Here is a 21,780-nt window from a genome sequence, read left to right on the forward strand (position 1 = left end):
GCATGAGACAAATGTGCTTTTTCAGCCAGACAACAAATGTAATCTGCATAACCGTCTTGTGCAAGTTTAATCGATGCATCCTCGCTTGTTCAAAGCAAACCAGCAATGCTGGGAGTCAGTTTCCTTTCAACATTTCAGTGGCTCTTGCTGCCTTTGAAGACAAGCATCCATAATGAATGGCGTCAATTTTCATCCCAATTAGAGTGTTTATCTCGGCTCAGTTCACCTATAGTGTTGCCTTTGCCTCTTTTGGGAGAGATGAATTTTCATGAAGGACAAACACTGTACTTCAAATTAAAAAATAAAAAAAAAGCTTATCTGGCTCTGGGATTTAAAGCTTTGGAGTTGGAATAATTTTTCTCCAATTTGTCAGAGACATGTTAACAGCTCGTGTGGCGCCAGGTTGCTGTGGCATGGCAGGAGGGTGGAAAGAACGCGGGAGAAGTTAGCATCCGGAGTGCGGCGGGGGAGGCTGAGAGCAGGAGGGAGAACATGGTAATGCATGTTTATATAAGAGCAGGTCCACGGGGCCTTCATCTGGAAAATTGAATAAACTGAGCCCATCGCATCATATCAGCCCACGGCGGCACGATAAGACCCGTCAGATAGACAGTGACAAAACATCACTACTGCACAGGCCAATCAATACCACTGTCACATACAGAAACCTACCGCTGTTTTATTCTAATACCAACATCCACACGCAGTGCCTGCGAGGTATATTTTAGCCAAGCTGGGAAGGATACAAGAGAACTATTCCAGCGTCATATTTCTAATGTAAGCCAGAATAGCTAAGTGTGAACGAGGCTGTTTTTGTGCAACAGACAGTTTGTTATTTTAGCACCAAAGTGGTTTTGTATGCCAAAGAGCCTCTGCATAGCAGCAAGGCTGTGTGATGAAGCTGCTTCCCCTGATGCCACCTAATGCTCAGGTTTCAGGGAAACGCACCGCTCTGACATGCAACATTTAAATAAAGTCATTAAAATTTAAACCCGTCTCCATTCCAGGGACAATCACTCCAGACATCCGCCTGGCAAGCGACAACTTAAAGGTAAACACGCTATCTGCCGGGGAAAAGTGAGTCTTGTGTTTTTCACCGACTTTTCTCTCTCTCTCTCTCTCTCTCTCTCTCTCTCTCACACACACACAACAGATGAGAAACCTGTTGTTGTGTTGATTTTTTTTTTTTTTTTTTTGCCATCAGGTTATCCAGAAATGATAACAAGGCCACAATCTGGTTCAAATACCAAACAGCACACGGTGACATGGAAATGGTGAAAGCACTGCAATCCTGTGACTAATTGGGTTTCTCCTCTGCTGTCTGTCTGCTGTAAACCAAATGAAACATATAATTGCTAATTATTTAGAGTTAGTTATTTAAAGGTGTGTTTTCATTCCCAACCAGCAGGTGGTATCTCCATTTTGTATCTCCATGCTAGCGCGCTATTTCTCTTTTATCCTTTTTTTGTTTTTTTTTTTTTTGGCTGAGACTTCGGACAAGCATGACATGACATAAAAACAATCATAAATATGTGATTAATCACCTCGTATCAGCTGCTGATCTGCTGTTCACTTCCAGGGGCTGGATCCTGTTTGTTAAAGTGTCCTTTGCCTTCTCGTTGTGGGCTCCGGTAAGCTAATGATAGCGTAGCCACTGGCTGCTAACAGGCTAAACCTCAAACCTCAGCTTTGTTTGACAATCCTCCTTTAACCGATCGGAGTTAATGGTATTGAATGTCTTATAACTGTTTTACAGATCGTGTAGTTTTAATATTTACAAGTGGATTTAAATCAATACAAAAAAGGAAAGACTGCTAATAGCGCTAGCCGCTATGCTAACAGCTACCGTTGACAATGCTATTTAGTAGATGCTAACGCTGCAGCTAACTCAGCTAAGCTAACCAACCACGCAGTGCTAACGCGGTGCAGCCTTACATTTGATTTATTTCATTTTGACTTAAAAATGCATTTATTCAAATACATAGTAATACCACAGTTATCTAGACAGATTAAAAAGGGAAACACACAAAAAGATGTACTTTGGAAGGAAAGCAAATTAGATTTAAAACTTGTTTAAAATGTAAATGGCGATTTGGTGGCTGGTTAAAAAGATTTAAAGTCATAAAAAGATGGATTTTTTTAATTAGAAAATACAGATTGTGATATGAAAATTCATGAAGGATAATTGTTTTGTTTATGGTAAACCCCTTCTTGGGAGGCATAGCAATCGGTTTCTTAGGGATTGAAGTAATTGGTTGCATGTGAGGAGATATTTTGAATGTTGTAAATAAATAATGAGGTCTCATGATGAACAGAAAGTGAAGGTAGTAACTTATGCATTCTGCACTGTGTGTGTAGATAATGCTCTTGTTTTATTTTAACTTTTAAGAGCTCTGTTTTGTAGATTTCTCTCTTATTTTTATGCCTTCAGCTGCACAGTTGCTGTTGTTGTCGCTGGTCAGCTTCTGGTTCACTACCTCCTTGTGAGTCGGTGAATAATTTGAGCTATCCATCTCTGAACCTTTCGTGAATGTTAGTGTCATTATCACAGTCTTAATAGGGAAGGGTAAGGGCACTATACCTGCCCATGTCTACGCTATCAAAGAGCAGCTCTAATCAAAAGCTGTTCACTCCTTGATTTGATCTCTAGCTTATTAAAAGTGAAGGTGAGGACATGCACACAAGGATTTTTGTGCTGATGTTTAAATATGATGTGCTTTTGACGAGTGATTGGCCCAATTTTGAACAAATCTGTTCCCATCTGAGATGCAAGTATGATGAAAAAACGTCCGGTGGGCCTCCAGTAGTTTCTGCACTGGTCCAGTTGTTGCTCATCGCCGTTTTAAACATGCTTGATATTCACAGATAGAATCAGGAGTGTTGACATCACGTCCTCAGTTGACTTTGTTTTGTGTCTTTGGTGTAAATTAGGGACGCAAACTTTCTGATGAAAGCCTTTCAGTGTTTGGCGAGGGAGCGCGCATGAATTTGTGTCAGGACTTTGGTGGTTGCCTGGCAACACGACCGTAATGACAACCTACGCACCACCAAGGCAATGGCTTAATATTTACATCACGTGTTGAATATGTGCCTGAAAAAAACCTTAGTGTGAAAGGTAGTGTCATCTGTGTTTGGCTTGTCTTCAATCTTTTTTGTTGAAAGGAGAGACAAACCTGGTGCTGCCTGTTTGCTTGTTTGTTTGTTTGTTTAGCTTTTGCACTGCAGCCTTTGTGACTTATTCTTAAAGTATGTGACAGAGTCTTATGGGGCACCTTCTGCTTCATGAAGTTGGACTTCGGGAGTTATGAATGGAAGTAAACATTCGCAAAGATTTTAAAAGTTGCTACGATACCATTTTCCCCTCTGATAAGAGAAGTGAGCGAGAGAGAGAGGTTCTGGTCTGCAGAGCCGCTGAGTCTTTGATAACAAACTCTTTGTGAGGTCTCTGGCCATTAGAGAGTTACTCAGGGGGAGGGCGTGAGGCTCTGGGGGGAGAGCGTCTGCCAGATATCTTCTCTCATTTGATACAGGAGGGAGCCTGAGGGGTAGAGAGGCAGCATGCTGGAGATCACAGGACACACTAATTGTTTCAGTCTACCCAAAGACACAGGGCTGATTGTTCTGTTACAGTTGTTCAATTTCACATGAATGAGCTGAGGGGAGATTAACTGTAGTAGCTGCTACTAAAATGACATCAAAAATGAGCTCCTGACAATTAAAGACGAGACACTGGACAATGCAACATTAAAAGCTGAGACATGGCTTCCACCTTAAACTTTATTAGTTGTTTCTGTTATAGTTTAGCAAAGCAAACATCAAAGTATGAAGGCATCATTTCATAGAACTTTAATTCATCTCATCTTTTGTATGGCACCACTGAAAAATAATTCATTAATCATACCAACATTTAAAAGAAACCAAAACCATGTTTGAAATTAACTGAGGAAAAACCAAAAAACCAGTAACAACAGGTATTAGCCATTAACATGATGTTTTTAAAATTACTAATCATCAGCAAGCAATACACAACCAAGAATTCATACTTGGACCATCTCCTTAGGTCTGTGATTGAGATTTTGTCTGATACGAAATAAGGCAGATTCCTTTTAATATAGTTAGAGACAATCTGGGTAGGAGACAAGCGGAAGCCAGGAGGATTGTAATTCCTGTTTAAGTTGGTGAAGTTCAAAGCAATTTTCTGGCATGCACTGGAAATGGCAAAGAAAAAAAAAATTAATTGATTTGTTAAAAGACACACATCCTCTTTAGTGTGCGTGGGTGCTGATGAACAGTTTTCGGGTAAAATGAGTTAAGCTGCAGTTACAGCAGCGGAGGGGGGATGGGACATTATCAGCGATATTAGATAAGGACGACAAGGCTTGGTAGGGGCACATTGCCTTTCTCAATCAAGTTATTAGCTTATTTAACCAAACAGTGGTCGAGCTGCAGTAGCGCATGAGGAGCTGTTACAGGTGTCTGTGTGTTGCACTCCGAAGAGGCTTACAAATGCAAGGTGTTGTCAGGTATTCCACTGTTGGATGCCGTCGTGGTATTTGGGTTGTAGGAACAAGCGGATGGTTGATGTTAAGCATCACCCAGCCTGCAGTGTCAACATGAAGGAGCTGTGGCTGTTGTCCTCTGACAGCTTCACCATGCTCTCACAGTGGGTTTAGATCAAACAAAGAGACTTGAACCTGGTTTATCTCATCGCACCCAGCTGGCAAAATGATGTATGACTCTAACACACAGTGAGGTATGGCTCATCTTTTCTGGTTGATATGTCCTAGAGTAAGGTTTTTTTTGTACATACATACATATACATACAGTACATACATACTTCAGGGATGAGTAGTTTCTTAACAAAAGAAGGAAAAGGCAAAATAAAGTTGGGAATGTGAGCATCTTGTGAGTAACTGGTTGCCCTGGGCCAGGGTCAGAGCCCCATAGTGTCATGGGTCAGTCTGACACCAACGTGGTTGGCTGACGCACAGTTTGCTGGCTGTCAGATGAGGTTGATTGTCCATTCCCTCAGCTGGTCATTCATTCTTCTCACAGGTGTCTGGGTGGAAAACAAATCCACAGTGTGAAATTAGATATTGCATGTTTGAATTACTGGTTCAGGGATGATATCACATCCAGAGCTCTGCAGAAGAGGCTACCGTGAAATTAAGATTAGAACAAGCTCTGCTAAACTGAAATGATCATTACACACACTGAAGGTAAAACCTGATGATTTGCTGCCTTCTTTTTTTGTTTTATGACAGAAAAGTGATATTCTTTAGGTGTTATGACCTGACATTGGGCTTTCAGTAAATATTACATGGAAATCTTTGACTTTTTTCTGATGTTTTATTGAAAGAAAGTTTTACTAACAGAATATGACCCTGAATTCTCAAAGCTTTACCTTTCGAATTTATGCCATTGGATTGATGAATATGGTTATTATATCTCAAATGAATTGATTCACAGAGTGATGTTGTCATTGCTTAAGGGTTTCGCTTTCAGTACAGTAGTGGAAATATTCATGTAATGTTGCAACAGATGGAAGTTCATGGAAGCCATTAAAAGTGTTGAGATTCGCTTCCATGTGAAGACTGAATATTCTGAATACATACTTCAACTTTTGGGACCAAATCGACCACCAAGAAAGCCTCGTAAATATCTAACAATGCACAGAACTTGTAAAAAGTGTCCATAAAAGCAGCAACTGTGTTTTGATCAAAATTCAAATTATGACAGAATATAAAAACAGCATCTGGAAAGTGAAATGGATGTTCAGTGACAAGTAATAGACAGCCAGAGGCCGGTATGCAGAGTAGGTCACCTCAGAGGCAGGTATCTGAATCTGTGACGTAGTTTCAATTGTTAATTTAATATGGATAATGTGTTCTCTGTCCTCAAATGTTGCCGTTACAGTCTGCGACAGTGACAGCTGCCAGCTTGTTTAGTAGTAGCTCATAATGTTAGCAGCCTTTCTTTGAGAAGTCAGTTTTACATTTTGACACACTGAGATGTGACAAATGAACATTTTCGCTCTAAATCATGATGGCAGTCAATTTAACCTGCTGTATGCACCCTGACAATGGATGGATGTGCGTGCATGTGCTCTTGTTGTTATATCCCAGAGGGGGCTTTAATCCTAATACACACTAGCCCTTTGTGACTTGTGGCACTGTGGGGATTGCAGGTCCCTGTAGAGAAGATTGCGTTTTGTTTTGTTTTTTTCTTTTTATTTGAGGATGAAGACTTGGTTTCAGGGTTCAGGTCGATATCAGGTTCAGGGATTTATTTGAGATGCTGAGGGTAAGTGATGAGGGAATATATTATGTCAACAAATGTCTCCAGAGGGATCGCATAACATGCCTCTGTATGCAAACTTTGTGCTTTCTCCTTTTTGTCATTCTTTCCAAATTTGACATAGAGAATTGTTGAGTTTTTCTGGTATTGTGTCATCCCACCATGCAGCCCAGAGTCAGCCACAGCAGCATGATCTTGACTGGGCTTAGTTAAAACTGTTGGCCTTCCTGACAGTTTAAAACAAAAACAAGAAACCAGTACATCTGGTTAGTTATACTTTTTAAATTACATTCAAAGCTAAGATTATTTACCACCACAGTTTGTGTTTACTATGTGCCCACGTGGGTATACCACTCAGCTGATATAGAGATGAAACATAATATCCCATCTATCATGTTTACTTTTTGCTGAGTACAAAATGTCTGTGTGTTTAGAGCATTGACAATTTAAATCTATGTAAGTGAACAGCATCTTGTACGATTGATGTGGGTGGATTATTATTTGTTTAAATTGACTGTAGGGAAGGAGATCAAAAGCTGGGTGAGTTAGATTGATGTTAAAGTGAAGAGAGAGAGTGAGAGAGAGTAAGAGACAGAATGAGCCACTGGGCTTTCATTTCATAAGCTTGTCTCCACAGAAGTCTATTTTTCAAAGGCAATATACAGACAATCAAGTCAATTTGCAGCTCTACCCCTGTCCTGCCTGCATTGTTTTCTAGGTTCTTCCAGTCTCAATAGAAAACGCATTTGGATAGATTTTCATCCAGCCATCATTTGCTAAAAGCCTCTGCACAGCCGTTTGTTTGTGACAAGACTAGGCAGGAGTAAAATGGCTCGTTGGCGTCGGAGGAGCTGAAATGTTGCTTTTAACCTTTTTGTGAAAAGTCTTTTTTTGTGTATTTCAATTTTGACTTTATTAATGAAAAATAAAAGTCCTTCCAGTCTTTAAGTATGAGCTACTCATACACGTGGGTGAGCCCAGGTCCTTTTAGCCCACCCAAACCACCATGCCTGCCTTGAGAGTCACAATTGCAAAACAACAAGCCTTTTCTCTGGTGATTTGTCTGCTGTTGTTTAAGCCCTTTCCTTTCTGCACCAAGCTGTTACTCTCTGCCAAGTTATTTAATGTGCTGCTAGCCTGTCCTATTTATTCAACCCTAACAATCTGTTCACAACAGTTGCTTAATGAATTTTTTTTTTTTTTACCTGGAAACTGTATGCAGCCCAAATCTAAATCCCAGCCTTTGGCTCAACAATCTATAGAGCCGCACAGAGAACAAATGCAGACATGGAAATTCATAGCACTCTCCACAGATGTCTACCTTCAAATTACATGCCGTCTTATTATCCTAAATCTCGACGGAGACCTGAGAATAACAACAATGTGGTATCCTTATCAAATATGATTTATTGGCATGATTATTGCCCCATACCGCCTGTGTTGGCTGCATATTAAAACAATATGCAGTACACATTTGATTTATTAAATGTCTGATTGTTGAGTTTGCAGGTAATTCATCATACTCAATCTCTAAAGACACGCTGACACGTTTACACTAAAATATCAGGGTCATAGCTGCAGACTTGAGATGGTTAGAGAGGATTTACAAATGCATTTGGCCCTGGTGGAGCACGTACAAACTGCCTGCCTGCCACCTGCCCCTACAGAGACAAGAAGATGGAGACAAGCAGGGGAAAACCTGAGAAGAGGAGGGGTGAAGCTGGGTAACACTGCTGCACAGCGCTGAGGATTCTCAGGAAGAAGTGAATTTTAATTCAGCAGCTGTGGCTACTAATAAGAACCTGCTTATAAATAGAGATGAGTGTGAGATAAGTGCACGGGGTGAGTGTTTCCTCTATGCGCTTACCTTTGGACTGAATGCTGTCAGTTGGAATTGAATCGGGTTCTCCTGAGCTCTCAACAGGATCTTTCGTCTCGTCTAGACAAGTGTGGGGCGAGAAAAAAGAAAAGAATCAAGAAGGAGCGAGGGCAAAATATGAGAGGAGGCAATGTTATTCGAGCAATCTGTTGCCACTCATCCTGTGTAGAAAAGCATCAATTCAGCTGAACAATCTGCCAAGCTTGTGACTCGAATTGAGCGTTTATAGTTACAATATCCCCTATTGATTGAACTGGTTGTGAACATCAAGGAATCTAATACAGGTTTGTTATTTATACCTCAGTGAGAATCCACAGAACATCCCTGGTGCAGCTCTCACCAATGAAGTTTAAGTGCGTTCAACCCAAAATCCAAGTGCAAACATGTAATATTCAATGAATGCAGGCAGCCATGTCAGAAATATCCACCCGGGGGTGGCAGAGGCAGGAAATGAAAAAGAGAGGCAAAGGCTGATGGCTACAGATGGCAGGGAGGTTTCTGTTAAGTGGCAGGTTTCCACGATGTGTCACCCAGAATGGGGGGGAAACATGACCTTTACTCACCTCCATTGCTGGTGCCAGTGTCGTTGATCTCAGTGACATCTGCAATGAGGATCACAGAAAGACAGATATGTGTTATTCATCATGAAGGTCAGTCCTTATCGACGTGGATAAAATGCTCAGGTATTAGTAAAAGTAATAATTTGTGAAAGATTATTCAGGATTATTGTTATTATCGTCTTCTCGCCCTTTAATTTTAATCAAAATACATTTTGCTCATCAAAGATTATCTCCAAAAAGTAGTCCAGTCTCTCTCATGCCTGGAAATACTGAGCCTTCCTGAAGAGTTATACTTCAAAAAAAGAACAAAACAAACATGCAAAGGGAGAGAGACCCATGCAAAATTAATTTCAGACTGCTAGCCCTGTAAGGCAGTCTGAGACAGCCCCCCTATTCCCCATAACCCCCCACCCCCCACCCCCAACCCCCAACCCCACAAACATTCATCCAAACAAAGCACACCATAAAAATAACCGCTCTCCCCGGGCGATCCAGCGATGATGTAAACAAATACAAATGCTTAGGCGTGATAGAGGAACATGTGGAATCCAAAATGGTTTCACTGATTCATAGAACTGCAGCAGCAAGCTGACAAGGCCATTGAACCCCTTAAAGAAATATATGATCTCTGGTCTTAGCTACATCTTTGGCTTAACCGGTTACCTTTGCGTCCATTTGGACCTGTAATTGTGCTTCATACAGAGAACACGCATCAAGCTGTGTTTCTAAAATGTAAAACTGATAATAATCTGATGCAACATGTCAGAAGGATGAGGCAACGATCTCTCCCTCATTATTGTTTAGTTTGTATTTCTTTATTCCTTTTTTCTCTACCTATTGAGTTGAAGCCTAAAACTGTCCAGGGGCTCAAATGACATCATGTCTTTGATGTGAAACTAGACGATTTTTCAGGCTATTTACAACATTTGATTTTATTTCCAATGAATGATTTCAATCAATTAGAAAACCATTACACTGGCGTCACTAACGGGAAGCAAGAAATATCAAAACTGTAAATAGAAAGTGTAGAGACTTGCCATAGCCAGTTAGGTTTTGCATTTCCCTTTGCAGAGACGGTTTATTAAGTAACTTTTGGTTTTGTTGAGAGAGTTGAGAGTTGTTGAATGCAACTTTTTTTTGTAACTTACTTGTGCGTTTTGTCCTGCGGTCATTGTGCGTTCATTGACCGAGAGACAAAAGTGGACAAAACCACCATCATAAAAACTAATTGGAAGAACCAGGAACTCTTGAATGTCTTCTGGTCTGACTTCTCAGGAAGTATCCAAACATCTTGTACCACGTATGTACAAGAAGCCGGCGTATGCAATAAATTATGCATTCCCATACATTAGCACGTTTCCACGTAATTAGGCTGCAGACGCTGAAGCTGATGACGGGTCATGTGAAATGTGCCTGTTGTTGTAACTGGTGTTGGAACTGAGCCTTCATCATTTCTGCCTTTTATCACCAGCTAGCATAGCGTGGCTGCGTGCAGCAGCAGGAGCTCACTGAAGCACTGGCCTCATTCCAGATGCTCCTTTCTACTTCTCCCTCACAGGTTATAAAAACACTGCAGGTGCTATGGTAGCATCCTCTTCCTCTAATGTCCAGCACTGATCAAAACAAAGACAAAAGCTCAGAATTTCAAGTGATTGCAGTCTCCCCCCACACCTGCCTTCCATAAGCTCAGAGGTTATAGCACCATTGGTCTGCCTCCCTCTCTAATTCGACTCCTGTGTGCTGACAGCGGAGGGGCAATCATTTAGGGCAGGATGCGAGTGTGCTGCGGTAAACACACAAACAAGATGGGGGGAGAGAGAAAAACGGGGCTCTCTCAAGGTTCTGGTGAAGGAGAGAAAGAGTCCACAGAGAGCTGATGAAGAAAAGAGGAGAAAAACAGCAGACTGAATCGACTCCCTCAGCAGGAAACTAGACAGCTTACACCAGTGTTTCTTAAAACCGGGACCAAGGCCCCTGAGGGGTCCTTGACTGCATCTCCCACCCTTCATGGTGGCATGTCTCTTTATCAGTATGAATGGTACGAGAAACTTAACATGGGGGGGGGGGGGGTTAGTCTGGAGAGAACTAATTTCTCCATGAAGGCAACATCAGCATGGCTGTGGTATAATCAGAGTTTTAAACGTGTAATCTAATCTGCATTTTTCTCTTCATCTAAGTGCAGCAATCAGTGTATCTTTTTGCTATCCATCGAGTTAGAAAATTTCAGTGGCGACAGATTATTCTATAACTGAATGGAGGTCACACCGGTGATCGAAAACATTTGAGCACGTTTGTCAAACTTTCACATTCTTTAACTTTTCTCGTCTCTTTGGCCCTTCAGAGGCTCAGAGAAAAGCCATCAAGGGGGAGGATGAGAATGTGTGTGAGTGCGCTCACATTTACACACATAAAAGAAGGGAGCGGAAGGAAGAGAGTTGGGCATAAGTCACCCTTGTATGCAGACAAGCAGAAAATTACATCCCCCCCACCTTCAATTCATTTATTAGACAAGAGGTAGTTAGCGTTTTGTTGGTCAGCATGAGTGTACTGCAGCACAGGACTCAGCCATGAGGGGAAATGTGTATGAACTAAGTAGCAACGCTGAGTTAAGATTCGGACCATGATGGAGACAAGAGAAATAGGTATTTGCTGATATATTCTCGTTACTTTGCATCATTCCCAAACAGCACATGTCACGATTTACCGCAGTTCTGCCTCTGCACCAGTTTTAATGTTCTTGCCATTCCAGCTCAGTCGGCCCACAGGGACAGCCTTCCCAGTGAGTCAACCACACAGCAGCATGGGAACAGGCTCTGCTTAATGTTCCAGACAGGAGCCTTGAGCAAAACAGGAGGTTCTTTTTGTCCCACGGCACACAGGACACCTCTCTGTCTTTCATTCAACTACCTCTTTTCTTGAGCAGTGGAAGAATAAAAATCGATGGAGGTTCAGGAGTGTCTGTCGTACACTGTCAGTTCCCCAGGAGGATTCCTATTCATTTGATCCCCAAACCATGGCATGGACTGTCACACAGAGTTGTCTGTATCTGAACAGGTCCTGGAGCTTTGATCCCAGCAAACTCACAAAGGTGTCCAGCTGCTCCCACTCAAACAATGACCATGACCCAGTATGATCTCTGAAAACCACCGCAGCTTTTCTTCCTGCCCACCATCATGTCATCTGTGAAATGCCCAAATCAAACACATCACAATTGAAAAACATTTTCTGATTGAATCTCTCTGAGCATTTCTATTTTTTGCTGGACTTGATCAAACATCCCGTAAAGGTCTTTGGTTTCTTTGGCTTTCATGAAGCAGATGGAGGGCCACTGCTCGCTCACCAGCACTTCATCTTGAGAGAATAAGATAGGAAAATGTCAAGGTCAGTAACAGTATCTATTAAGAAGCTCCATCTCCTTTCAGAGGATGAGAACAGAATTAATTTCGAACTGGGTGGTCTATGAGGGACTTGGGCCTGGTCTGCATTGGGCCATGTATATTAAACAAGTATCAAAGAGCCCCTCATTGAACTTTGCATGGACTAATAGCTTTGGGCCTGATATGCCCGGTGCAAAGATAATTAAAAACATCTCCCTGCTCAAGCAAAACAAGAGTGGGTGGACCTCAACAAGTGCCCGACCAAAAGAACTAATGAGCTGGTAAATGTGGAAAGCAGCCCATTTTCATATGTTAATGTTAAATTTATAGTAGAGGCTTGTGAAAATACCTTAGTTGTATAAGCTTTCTTTCTGAAAGAGAAAAAGGGATTTTTTGAGGAGGGGTGGGTCAGCATTTGATAGCCTGAGTTTTCTTTGCTACGAGATGGAACGGTGTCTGACAATCTGAGCCAATTAAAGAGCATTGAGCTGTGACCTGCAGACGAGGGAGACGAAAACAAGCCCACTCAGTAAACACTGTGACCGCCCCTACTCCTGCCATCCTCCTGAAAAGCCAAGAGTCTTCATTAATATTCCGCCTTTCTTCTCCCTAAGAAAAGGCCGGGGGTTGTGGACACTAAGTAGCATTGTGCTCCCCTGCGGGTTTGGGTAACCTTGCAGTGGTGGATGCAGTGGGGCAACTCTGAGTCGGGTCAGGGTTCTCTAAACAGACTGAAAAGGCCCAAGCTCATTACACGAGCCTGGGCCATGCTTGACAAGATGAGAAAACACAAAGTACTCTGAATGACTGAACAGAAAACAGGACACCATCTGCTTTGGGGTTAAGCTGCAACTCAAGAGAAAGTGAAGATGATTAGAAGGCTGGCAAAGATGGCAAGAGAAGAGAGAAGGCACAGTTGACAGGGGATCTCGCAAAAAAGTGAGGGGAAAATGACCACCGGCCAACCTTTGATAAGACATGTTGTTGAAAGAAAGGAAAGAAAAAGAAATGTCTCCACTGGCAATGTCTCTCACTCTTGATCTCTTCTTTTAGTCTTTTTATATTCCCCACTTTGTCGAAGGTAGAGTGAGATGGTCACCACGGTCTGTCAGAAGATAAGAAGGGAGCAAGAACACTGAGATGTGTGAAGATGAAAGGAGTCAGTGAATTACTGATTAAGTTAAGAAGTGAGAAATGGAGACAACACAAAAATAGACATGGAAGGGAAAAAATGCAAAAGAGGCCTCCCCTCTGTGTGACCTACATACCTGCTAAAGCTGCTGTCAGTGGTGGCCTGCTCCTCTCTCATCACTCGCTGAATTACTTTACATAATCTTTAGACTCTCTCTGTGGTGCTTGTGGTGCCTGCTGCAGGAAGCTGCCCCACTGCTGTCTTCAATACCTACTGTGGTTTACTATATCAAGACACAGACAGACAGTCTTGCAGAAGATGGGCGAATCTGACACAAGGTGATCTGGCTGCTCCCCCAATCACTGCTGTGGTACATTAAAATGGGACACACCACAGCTGAGGGAGCTGTAAAGCAGCATGTTTATATAAAAAAGGCTTGGATGGGTGTTTTTTTTTTTTTTTTATGTGTCACCAAGGACACGCCTCAGCTGACAGATTTGCAGATATGAAGTGATTTCTCTTCTGGGCGTCTCAAGGTTTCCAACAGGAGACCATGGCTCCGACCGCTCAATATAATCATGGAGCTCGTCTAGACTGCAGCGAAAACCAGGCAGAGTGGCTGTCTGCTATTCAAAGGTCAGCAAAAGTGCAGCTTGATTGATAAACCCCAGTGTAAGTAGTGTGTGTATTAATGTGTCAGGTGCGTGCTGTGAAATTACAGCGGATCAAGAAGTTGCATCTGATATTACTATCGTGACACCTTTACATCATTTCACTTCACCAATGTTGGCTGATGGGTATCCATGGATTGTTATCCAACGCAGTGTTTTCTCTCATGACTTATCCTGACTGATCATTTTATAATGGCAATAATACGCTGAATTCTGTAATACAGTAAGAGCTACAACTAATGAGTAGATGAATCAGTCTAATGGACTGCACTTATATTGCACTTTTCTAGTCTTATCGACCACTCAAATTGCTTTATACTACAGCCATTCACTCACATGTTCAAACAGCACTTTTCCTATATATTCAGCACTCCTCTATCTGGATAACACACACACACACGATACATGGGGGGCGAATTTGAGTCCTCCTGAGCCACAGCTGCCCTCAAATCATTAAGCTAGAAGCATAAAATATTAATTTTTTGACAATTTACCAATCAATTCATGGACTAATTATCATCTCTGATATCATGTTGTAATGCTATTATTACATCATGATGCACTCTGTGGATTCTGAGTCCATTTGGGCAGCTGAGAGGAAGAGGTCAATATTCGACTAATGCTAGTGTGTGAAAAATGTGCAAAAGACATTTGCAGTTCAAAGGTTTGGAGACTTCCAGTCCCCGATGTCATGTCTTAGTCTCAAAGACCATATCAGCCAGAATTCTGCTGGATATCAGGAGACCAGGAAACAGATCGCTCATCACTCTGTGTGTGTGTGTATGTAATGAAGATTGCAGACTTTCAAATCACACATTTGTTGCATCTCTGCTAGCTGACAAAATCTCAGTTGGCTTTGAGGTGGTTCATTTGCTGTTTTTGTGCACCAAACAAAGGGGAGGAGACAAGATAGGAGAGCTGATCAAATGAGTAACTTCAAAGGAGCACAGAAAAAATGTGTCCCTTCTAATCTGTTATATGAGGCCCCTCTTTCAAGCAGCTTTCTGGGCTGGAGGTGACCAACATAATGGACATTGTGAACATTGTTGGTCTGGACTCTGCCTCCAGTTTAATGACCAGAGTTCTGTATTTTTGCAAAAGTAAGATGATGATAAAAAAAAATGGCCTGTGGAACCAAGCCATGGGATCAAATTCACAAGAGTTCAGAGGATCAACAGGCTGAACAAAATGAACTATTTTGAAAGGAGGAGTCGACTTGTGTGAAGCCAAACAGAATTCGATGATGAAAGCTGCATTAATATAGACAAAGATAAATAGTCTCCTCTCTGTATTCACACACATTGGCTCAGCAGGGCCGCGATTGGTGCAGCTGCTGTTGCTGGATTTTCACAGTTTAAAAAACTATAAAACAAAAACGCAGGCCAAAGTCTTCAGCTAGTGGCAGCTGACTCCCTGAGGATCCTCTCAGTGTTATACTATACAATGTTATTGCAAGAGTTAATTATGTGCTGACGACTCATAGCCACAGGAAAGATTGCATGGGTTGTGAGAAATAGATTTACGCCGCCGGGATGCTATTGTTCAAAAAACTCCAAGACAAAAGGGCACAAAACAAGCAATTAAACAAAAGCTTGAAATCTTTTCTTCAAATGTAGTTCAAAGACTAAAAATGCAAGTGTCACTTCCGCAACATTCGATTCTGATTTGAGTGGACAACAATTAATAAGAATTCCCCGTCCTACCATTGCCGAGTTGGCTGTATTTGCGACAAACGACTTGTGTCTGCATGTTCTGATTCGCACAAACTGCACCGCCAGGCCAGTAAAATACACAAATCAATATATTCCCATAACAACACTTGCAAACAAGTATAAAAAGAAACTTTCATGAAAGTTCTAAGAAAGGGATTTGTTGCAACTACACCTTGAGATACGAATCTTAAAAGGAAGGAAGCTACGCAACATGCATGTGGCTTCTGGGCACCATAAGGCGCTTGTGGATGCAGCAAGCTGCAAGTACAGTGACAGAGCAACAGTGCTAAATAAAGCAGTCGCAGTCATCCAAACTTTAAACATTTGGAGATGGAAGTCATAAGACAATCACGCAATAAGAAGTGAAGACGTGGATAATGAGGATAAACTGCACTCTACTTGAGCTGCTGTGATGCTTCTTTCGCTCCCTCTTTTTTTTTTTTTTAAGTGAAACAGGTCTAAGGAGAGAAAAGGAAACAAAAGAAAAATCAAGGGAGAAATGAACAGTGGGAGTGTCGGCTCCAGCAGCCTCTGGGCTGATGTAATAGTGGCTTGTCTCTGCTGTGTTGAGGCTGAGATTGTTGTGATGGCCCGCTGGGTCTGCCCGTCTCTCCATCACCCCTGCAGGGTTTCTCCTGTCCAGCTTTAGCTGGCTATTACAGTCTGCCCCACACTCAGACTACCCCATCCAAAGTCTTCTCTTTGTTGTTCCTCCATAGTCAAGATGCTACTTTCATAGGTATAAGGTCTAAGGTAAGAGTTTATCAAAGGCAAAAAAATATATGGAACCCCCCCCCAAACCTGTGGGCATAATGGGTACTTACTGAGTGGACAAGATATCCTGTCAAAGAACGGTCAGACACATCACTGACTTTATTTGGGGTTGTGTTGGTGCATCATATGACAAAAGTTTGATCGGGAAGAGCTGCCGTTTTCTCAGTGCCATTGACTCTGTGCATTAAATCCTTCCTTTGGAGCTAAGACAATAGCTATCGACTCCTGAATCACCCTGCATAAAGGAAAACCTATTTCTCTTCACAACTCAGATTTATTTATCCCTAGCTGAAGGCAAAGATAGTCTTATTTTAATTTATGGATGTTCGGGGAGCTTACTGAAGCGGGTTCTTGCTCTCTCCAGAAGGAGGCTTGCTGGACATACTTTTCAAAAACAATGGCAATATATGGAAGCCTCCATTTCTATTTGAAGGTATGTTATGAATATTCATAGATAAATACTGCTTGGATTTCTATTTCAATTTGGAAATCCTAATATCCCAAATATCATACTCACATCGTCCAACAAAAAAAGATTCCTAGAATGTAATGTTTTTCTACTGACCGGATCTTATGGCTCCTTTGCATTAATCACTATATATTTAAAAGTTTAAAAAGCATATTTATATGAGAAGCGCTGCAATAGAAACAACAGATGGCACAGTTTTGTACTCAGAAATATATCTATTAGAGGGGAATGTGCACAGACTGAATAAATTATTACGTTAACAAGTTATAATGGTGACGAGGGTGAAAATGAATAAAACATTAAGCTGTATTCCTTAGTTTTGTGCAATGTTATCTTGTGAATGAGCTGGGACCGGGACGCTTGGCTGTGAACACAGTTGCATATGTGCAACACTGCGCTATGTGAGAATGGCAGGGTGTCAACAGACATTGCAAACAACTGGGAGCACGTGGATACAAATGTGCAAAGGCTGATATTTGAGAACATTGTAGCGACGTGTCTGTCAATATCACATCCTCCAACGTGGGATCACTGGTTCGTACAGCGCGGTCTGTTCATTAGGAACTTTAATCACTGAAGCCTCCTGATATCACAATGCTCGGAGGAACATGGTAATTTTAATATTGAATGCATTGGTTGCAGTGTAGGTGGTTTGCTCAAAGGCCAAAAATTCACGACTGGCAAGAGGACAGAATATTAATCAAGTGGTACATTTGAAAGCATTAATGTAGCAGCATTAACTGACAGATTAAAGATAATATCTAAGAGCTAACCAACTCCTTTTTCAGATTATAGGATTACATTCTTTCTTTTTTTTGTCACTGTTGGCAATGTTAGCTCGGCTCTAAAATGGTGATATCGCATATCAGGAGTCTGCCCTTGAAACAGAAGGGAAAATCTTTCACCTAAAAATTTATAATTAGCTTAAATGATTGGCAGCATTTTCTCAAATATATGAACTTTTGTTCGCACCCTGCACGAGCCCTTCTGTTACTGTGTCGACATCAAAAGTCCAAGAGACGAAAACACAATTAAAGGCTGAATCCAAAACATATATCACCACCTCTCACTTATTTGTGCTTGCAAATTGCAGCAATGCCGGTAAATACAGTTCATGGTTAAAATCATGAATAACAAGGTAGTGAATAGATTTGGAAGGAGAGAACACGCACACACGCACACACTTGGACTTATGAGTATGTGTGTAGAAACCTCATATTCAACCGTCGGAGGATTGTTTGATTCATTACTTATTCCTCCCATTATTATGAGCCATTTTATTACTCCTTTCAATGAAGCAGATTTAACCTCTATGGCCATGAGCAGGCAGCCTGATTACAGTTATTATTTTTAATAATGGGTATTGGCTCTGGAATCATTTGGTCTTGTCCTGTGAATAACTGGTTATGCATGGCTGAGCCAGACAGCGTTGGCCTGCATGAGATTCAATATCCGAGGCGGTTTGGGTGTGCACTCTGTCCAAGGCCCTGCTCCTCTGTACAAAACGCAATCTGCCTGCAATCAAGAATGACACTGCTGTTTACCGCCTGACAGTGCCACCGCGCAGCTCGCAGCCCACGGTAAAAACCCGGTGACAGTGACGGGCGCTGGCAGGCACAGGCGAGACACAATCAACAGGCTGGAGTGAAGCTTTCCAGTGATGGAAAGCCTGTAGCATTTGTAGGACGCATTCCAGTGGCTCTTCACAGAGGATGGAGAGGACTAACTCAGATAGATCTATCTGGAATACTCGCTCTCACCCTAAATTAATTGAATGTCAGTCAAAGAGAAAATAAAATAGAGGTAAGAGTGTGACTCAATCCTTTGTTTTAGTGCAGCGCTGGAAGAGCGCTGGGGTTCACAAATCTAGCCCTCAGCCTCTCCAGAGAAAACCCTTAATCAGTGACTATATGAGCCAGAGAAAATGTGGATAATAAAGACAGATTATTCACCGTGGTCAACCAAAAAAACATAAATGAGGGCTATGCAGCAGGAGTAGAAGGTTTGATTATACTGATGTGGCAGGTTTCAACGTGGAGCTCAGTTGGACGGAGTGAAAATGAATAAAAACAAAATACGACGGCCCAGTTAAGAGAGACAAAACACAAAGATCTACATAGAGCAATTTAACGCTGTCCATTTTAAATTGCCCGTTTTCCCTCTCTAAATACTTTATTTTTCTTTAGTTTGAATAATTCAGTGTTTCTTTCTTTTTTCATTTTCAACAACGCTGAGACCAGCGATGTGGCAAGCCCATCAAATTTCCTCACCCTCTCTGGCCAGTGGGCTTTCTACTGGAAACAGGTCACAAATATAGTCTATTAAAAAAAAAAAGGTGAAGTAATTTCCAAAAACAGCTGGGCACTTGAGTTTTCAAAAAATGACTCACACAAGAAAAAGAGTATTTTTTGGGGGGACTATTTTCAGCCGTGGATAAGAATGAGCATTCCCTGCGGCAGAAACCCATATAAGGGATTGAGGAAAAATTAGCAACAGTGCTCACATTTATTGTAATGAATACATCTGCCAGTGAATGTTTGCAGGACGAGGAACACGGCATGTCAGGCTTCAGATATATATATATGCTTTTGTTGACTATTTAAAAAAAAAAATAAAAAATCACTCATTCCCAGACGTATTATTTACAAAAGTGTTTGGAAGCACAAACAGCTAAAGCTAACTGTAGTCTGTGTGCAATTCAGATGCATTAAAGAGAAAATCTAAATGAAATGAGAGCTGCACAGGTTCGGCGGCCTTTTTGGGTTAAAAGCATGAAGAATGTTTGTGGATGCCACGTTTAAAATTTGGTTCCCTTTTCAACCCTGTGAAGCCGGACACACATTCAAGGTGTGTTTTAGAATCCCTTCCTGGCGGTTTTTCATCACAGCGTCCAAGATGTGATATTATGCCAATTGAGGCTCGCAGCGATGCCTGAAGACTGTCTGTACACAGCGATACATGGGTGACAGTAGATCTTATGTGCATAGACCAAAACTGATTTCAGGGGAAATCTAGGCTGGCAGGCGGCAGACAACGAAAACAACACAACCCCACTAATTCAATACACAAGTACACAAATGCACCAAACTGGACGAGAACATCCCAGTGATTGAAAACCAGTCGGTCAGACTCTCAATCAGGTCAAATCAAATCATATCAAATCAAATCACATCCAAGCAAATCTCATCTTGCCTTTCATCTCCACCGTGGCCTTGGCTGTGTCATCGTCTTCTGTCTTTGCGGCAGGTTGCTCTTCCTCTGCTGGAAACAGGAAGTGAAGCTGTGATGCCTGTTACAGTACAAACATTACAGATGCACGCCTGCAAAAAGAAGCCTGACCTGCGGCCTTCAGTTATATGAGCGTTGTTAATGCGTGCTGTGGACTGTGAGGCTCCAGTGAAAATATTACATGTTCAATCTGTAACATCGCACACAGTCTCACCCGCAGAATCTCTTTGCTTGGTTTTGCTTATTCCATGCTGTGAGATAAATTTGCATAGATTCAAAACTGAAAGGCATAAAAAAAAAAAAAACACTAGCAAAGAAAACCCTTATTGTGCATTTATAGTGTTGAGTCTCCCAACCATGTTTTTAAGACTTAAAAAAAAAAAAGTGTTTCCATTTTGTTACGCTGTCATTAAATCTACCATCAGAATTTCATGAATTTAAGTGACTTGTTCCTGCCTCTCTCTGTGCCTAGTGAATATTTTGCCACACACCAAAAGAAAATATGTAAATACAAGCAGATAAGACAATCACCTGAATCTTTTTCAACTTGGCATTAATATCTGTCACTGACAACTTTTGTCCGTCTCAGGTTTTGGATAACAGCAAACACCTGTGCCTTTATGTAAATACCTTTTTCGTCCTCTTTATTCTTATCACTGTTGACGTCTTTATCTTCAGCTGTGTCGTCGCTGATGTCCATATCTTCCTGTTTCTCTTCGTTTTCATTTTTCTCCGTGGCCTTCTCTTGATTTGGCTCCTCTGGTCCTAAATCTCCCTCTGCACACACACAAACATTGGAATAAAAGTTTTGAAGCATTAATTCAGACACAGCGAAATAAAACCTTCACATTAAATCCTGTAACACGTAGCAGAAAAACAAGCTCATACTTCATCACTAATCTCTCAGAAACATTTTCACACCAACAGGTGCTTCGTTTCCACTGTGAAAAACATGGACGTCTCAGACACTGAACGTTTTCTGGAGAACGAGTGCTAGATTTAGGCAGAAAAGTCACATTTAAATGTAGATTACTTGCATTTGAAGCAGCGCGGGATATAAAACTTGTCATAATAGTGTTTTCTTGGTAAATAACTGGTATTTGTGACAGTCTGTCTGAAGGGGAAACTCGATTTCTTTTGCCAAAATAATTATTGTATTAGAAATTAAACAGATTGGAACACAAAAAGGAATAATATAAAGCAGAATGTGAAAGAACAGAGCAGCATCGGTAAATAAACATACCAGCAACAGTCTGCAGGTTGGGGTAAAAGGTTATATTCTACACTGTAACCAAGAGGACCCAATTGAACAGCATATTGATCTGCTCTCACACACTACAAATACAGAAATAAGAGTGATGCAACTCTTGCTTTTTTGTGTGCATGTGTGGCTGAATTAGCTGGCAGGTGTTGTTTTTAAACTGGATATTTTTGCTCCTCCTCGGTGCTACCTCTCTGTTTGTGTCTCATGAGAAAGTAATTACAGATCTCAGGTGTTGGATAGCATCCCAGGGCTGCGAGCGCTACAACTCTCACATATAACATCTACAAAATTCATGTTCGGAGAGGCTTTATCCGTCAAATCTTTGTCATGGGATGGGATTTGAATAAAATGAAAACAGAAGAGAGGTGAGGCGCCCGCGTGCTGCCGGTATGCAAATTCAGAATCTTAATTATATAC

At 41.5% G+C, this 21,780-nt stretch overlaps 1 protein-coding gene across 2 annotated transcripts in view; it reads right to left on the reverse strand.

Moving 5' to 3' along the window:
- Positions 1 to 3,765: 3,765 nt before the first annotated feature.
- Positions 3,766 to 21,780, reverse strand: part of macrod2 (mono-ADP ribosylhydrolase 2) — a 361,227-nt gene continuing 343,212 nt past the window's right edge. The window contains exons 14-18 of one of the 2 annotated variants that reach the window (XM_029520733.1): positions 20,730 to 20,876; positions 20,064 to 20,129; positions 8,740 to 8,778; positions 8,165 to 8,236; positions 3,766 to 5,059 (exon numbers count right to left, since the gene is read on the reverse strand). In XM_029520733.1, the coding sequence (XP_029376593.1) occupies positions 5,037 to 5,059; positions 8,165 to 8,236; positions 8,740 to 8,778; positions 20,064 to 20,129; positions 20,730 to 20,876 (347 nt within the window). In that variant the 3' untranslated portion in view covers positions 3,766 to 5,036. Of the gene's footprint in view, positions 5,060 to 8,164; positions 8,237 to 8,739; positions 8,779 to 20,063; positions 20,133 to 20,729; positions 20,877 to 21,780 lie in introns of both variants that reach the window. The other variant, XM_029520732.1, reaches the window with a different exon arrangement.

The sequence above is a fragment of the Echeneis naucrates genome, chromosome 15, assembly GCF_900963305.1.
Source record: "Echeneis naucrates chromosome 15, fEcheNa1.1, whole genome shotgun sequence".
In the NCBI taxonomy this organism is placed as follows: Eukaryota; Metazoa; Chordata; class Actinopteri; order Carangiformes; family Echeneidae; genus Echeneis; species Echeneis naucrates.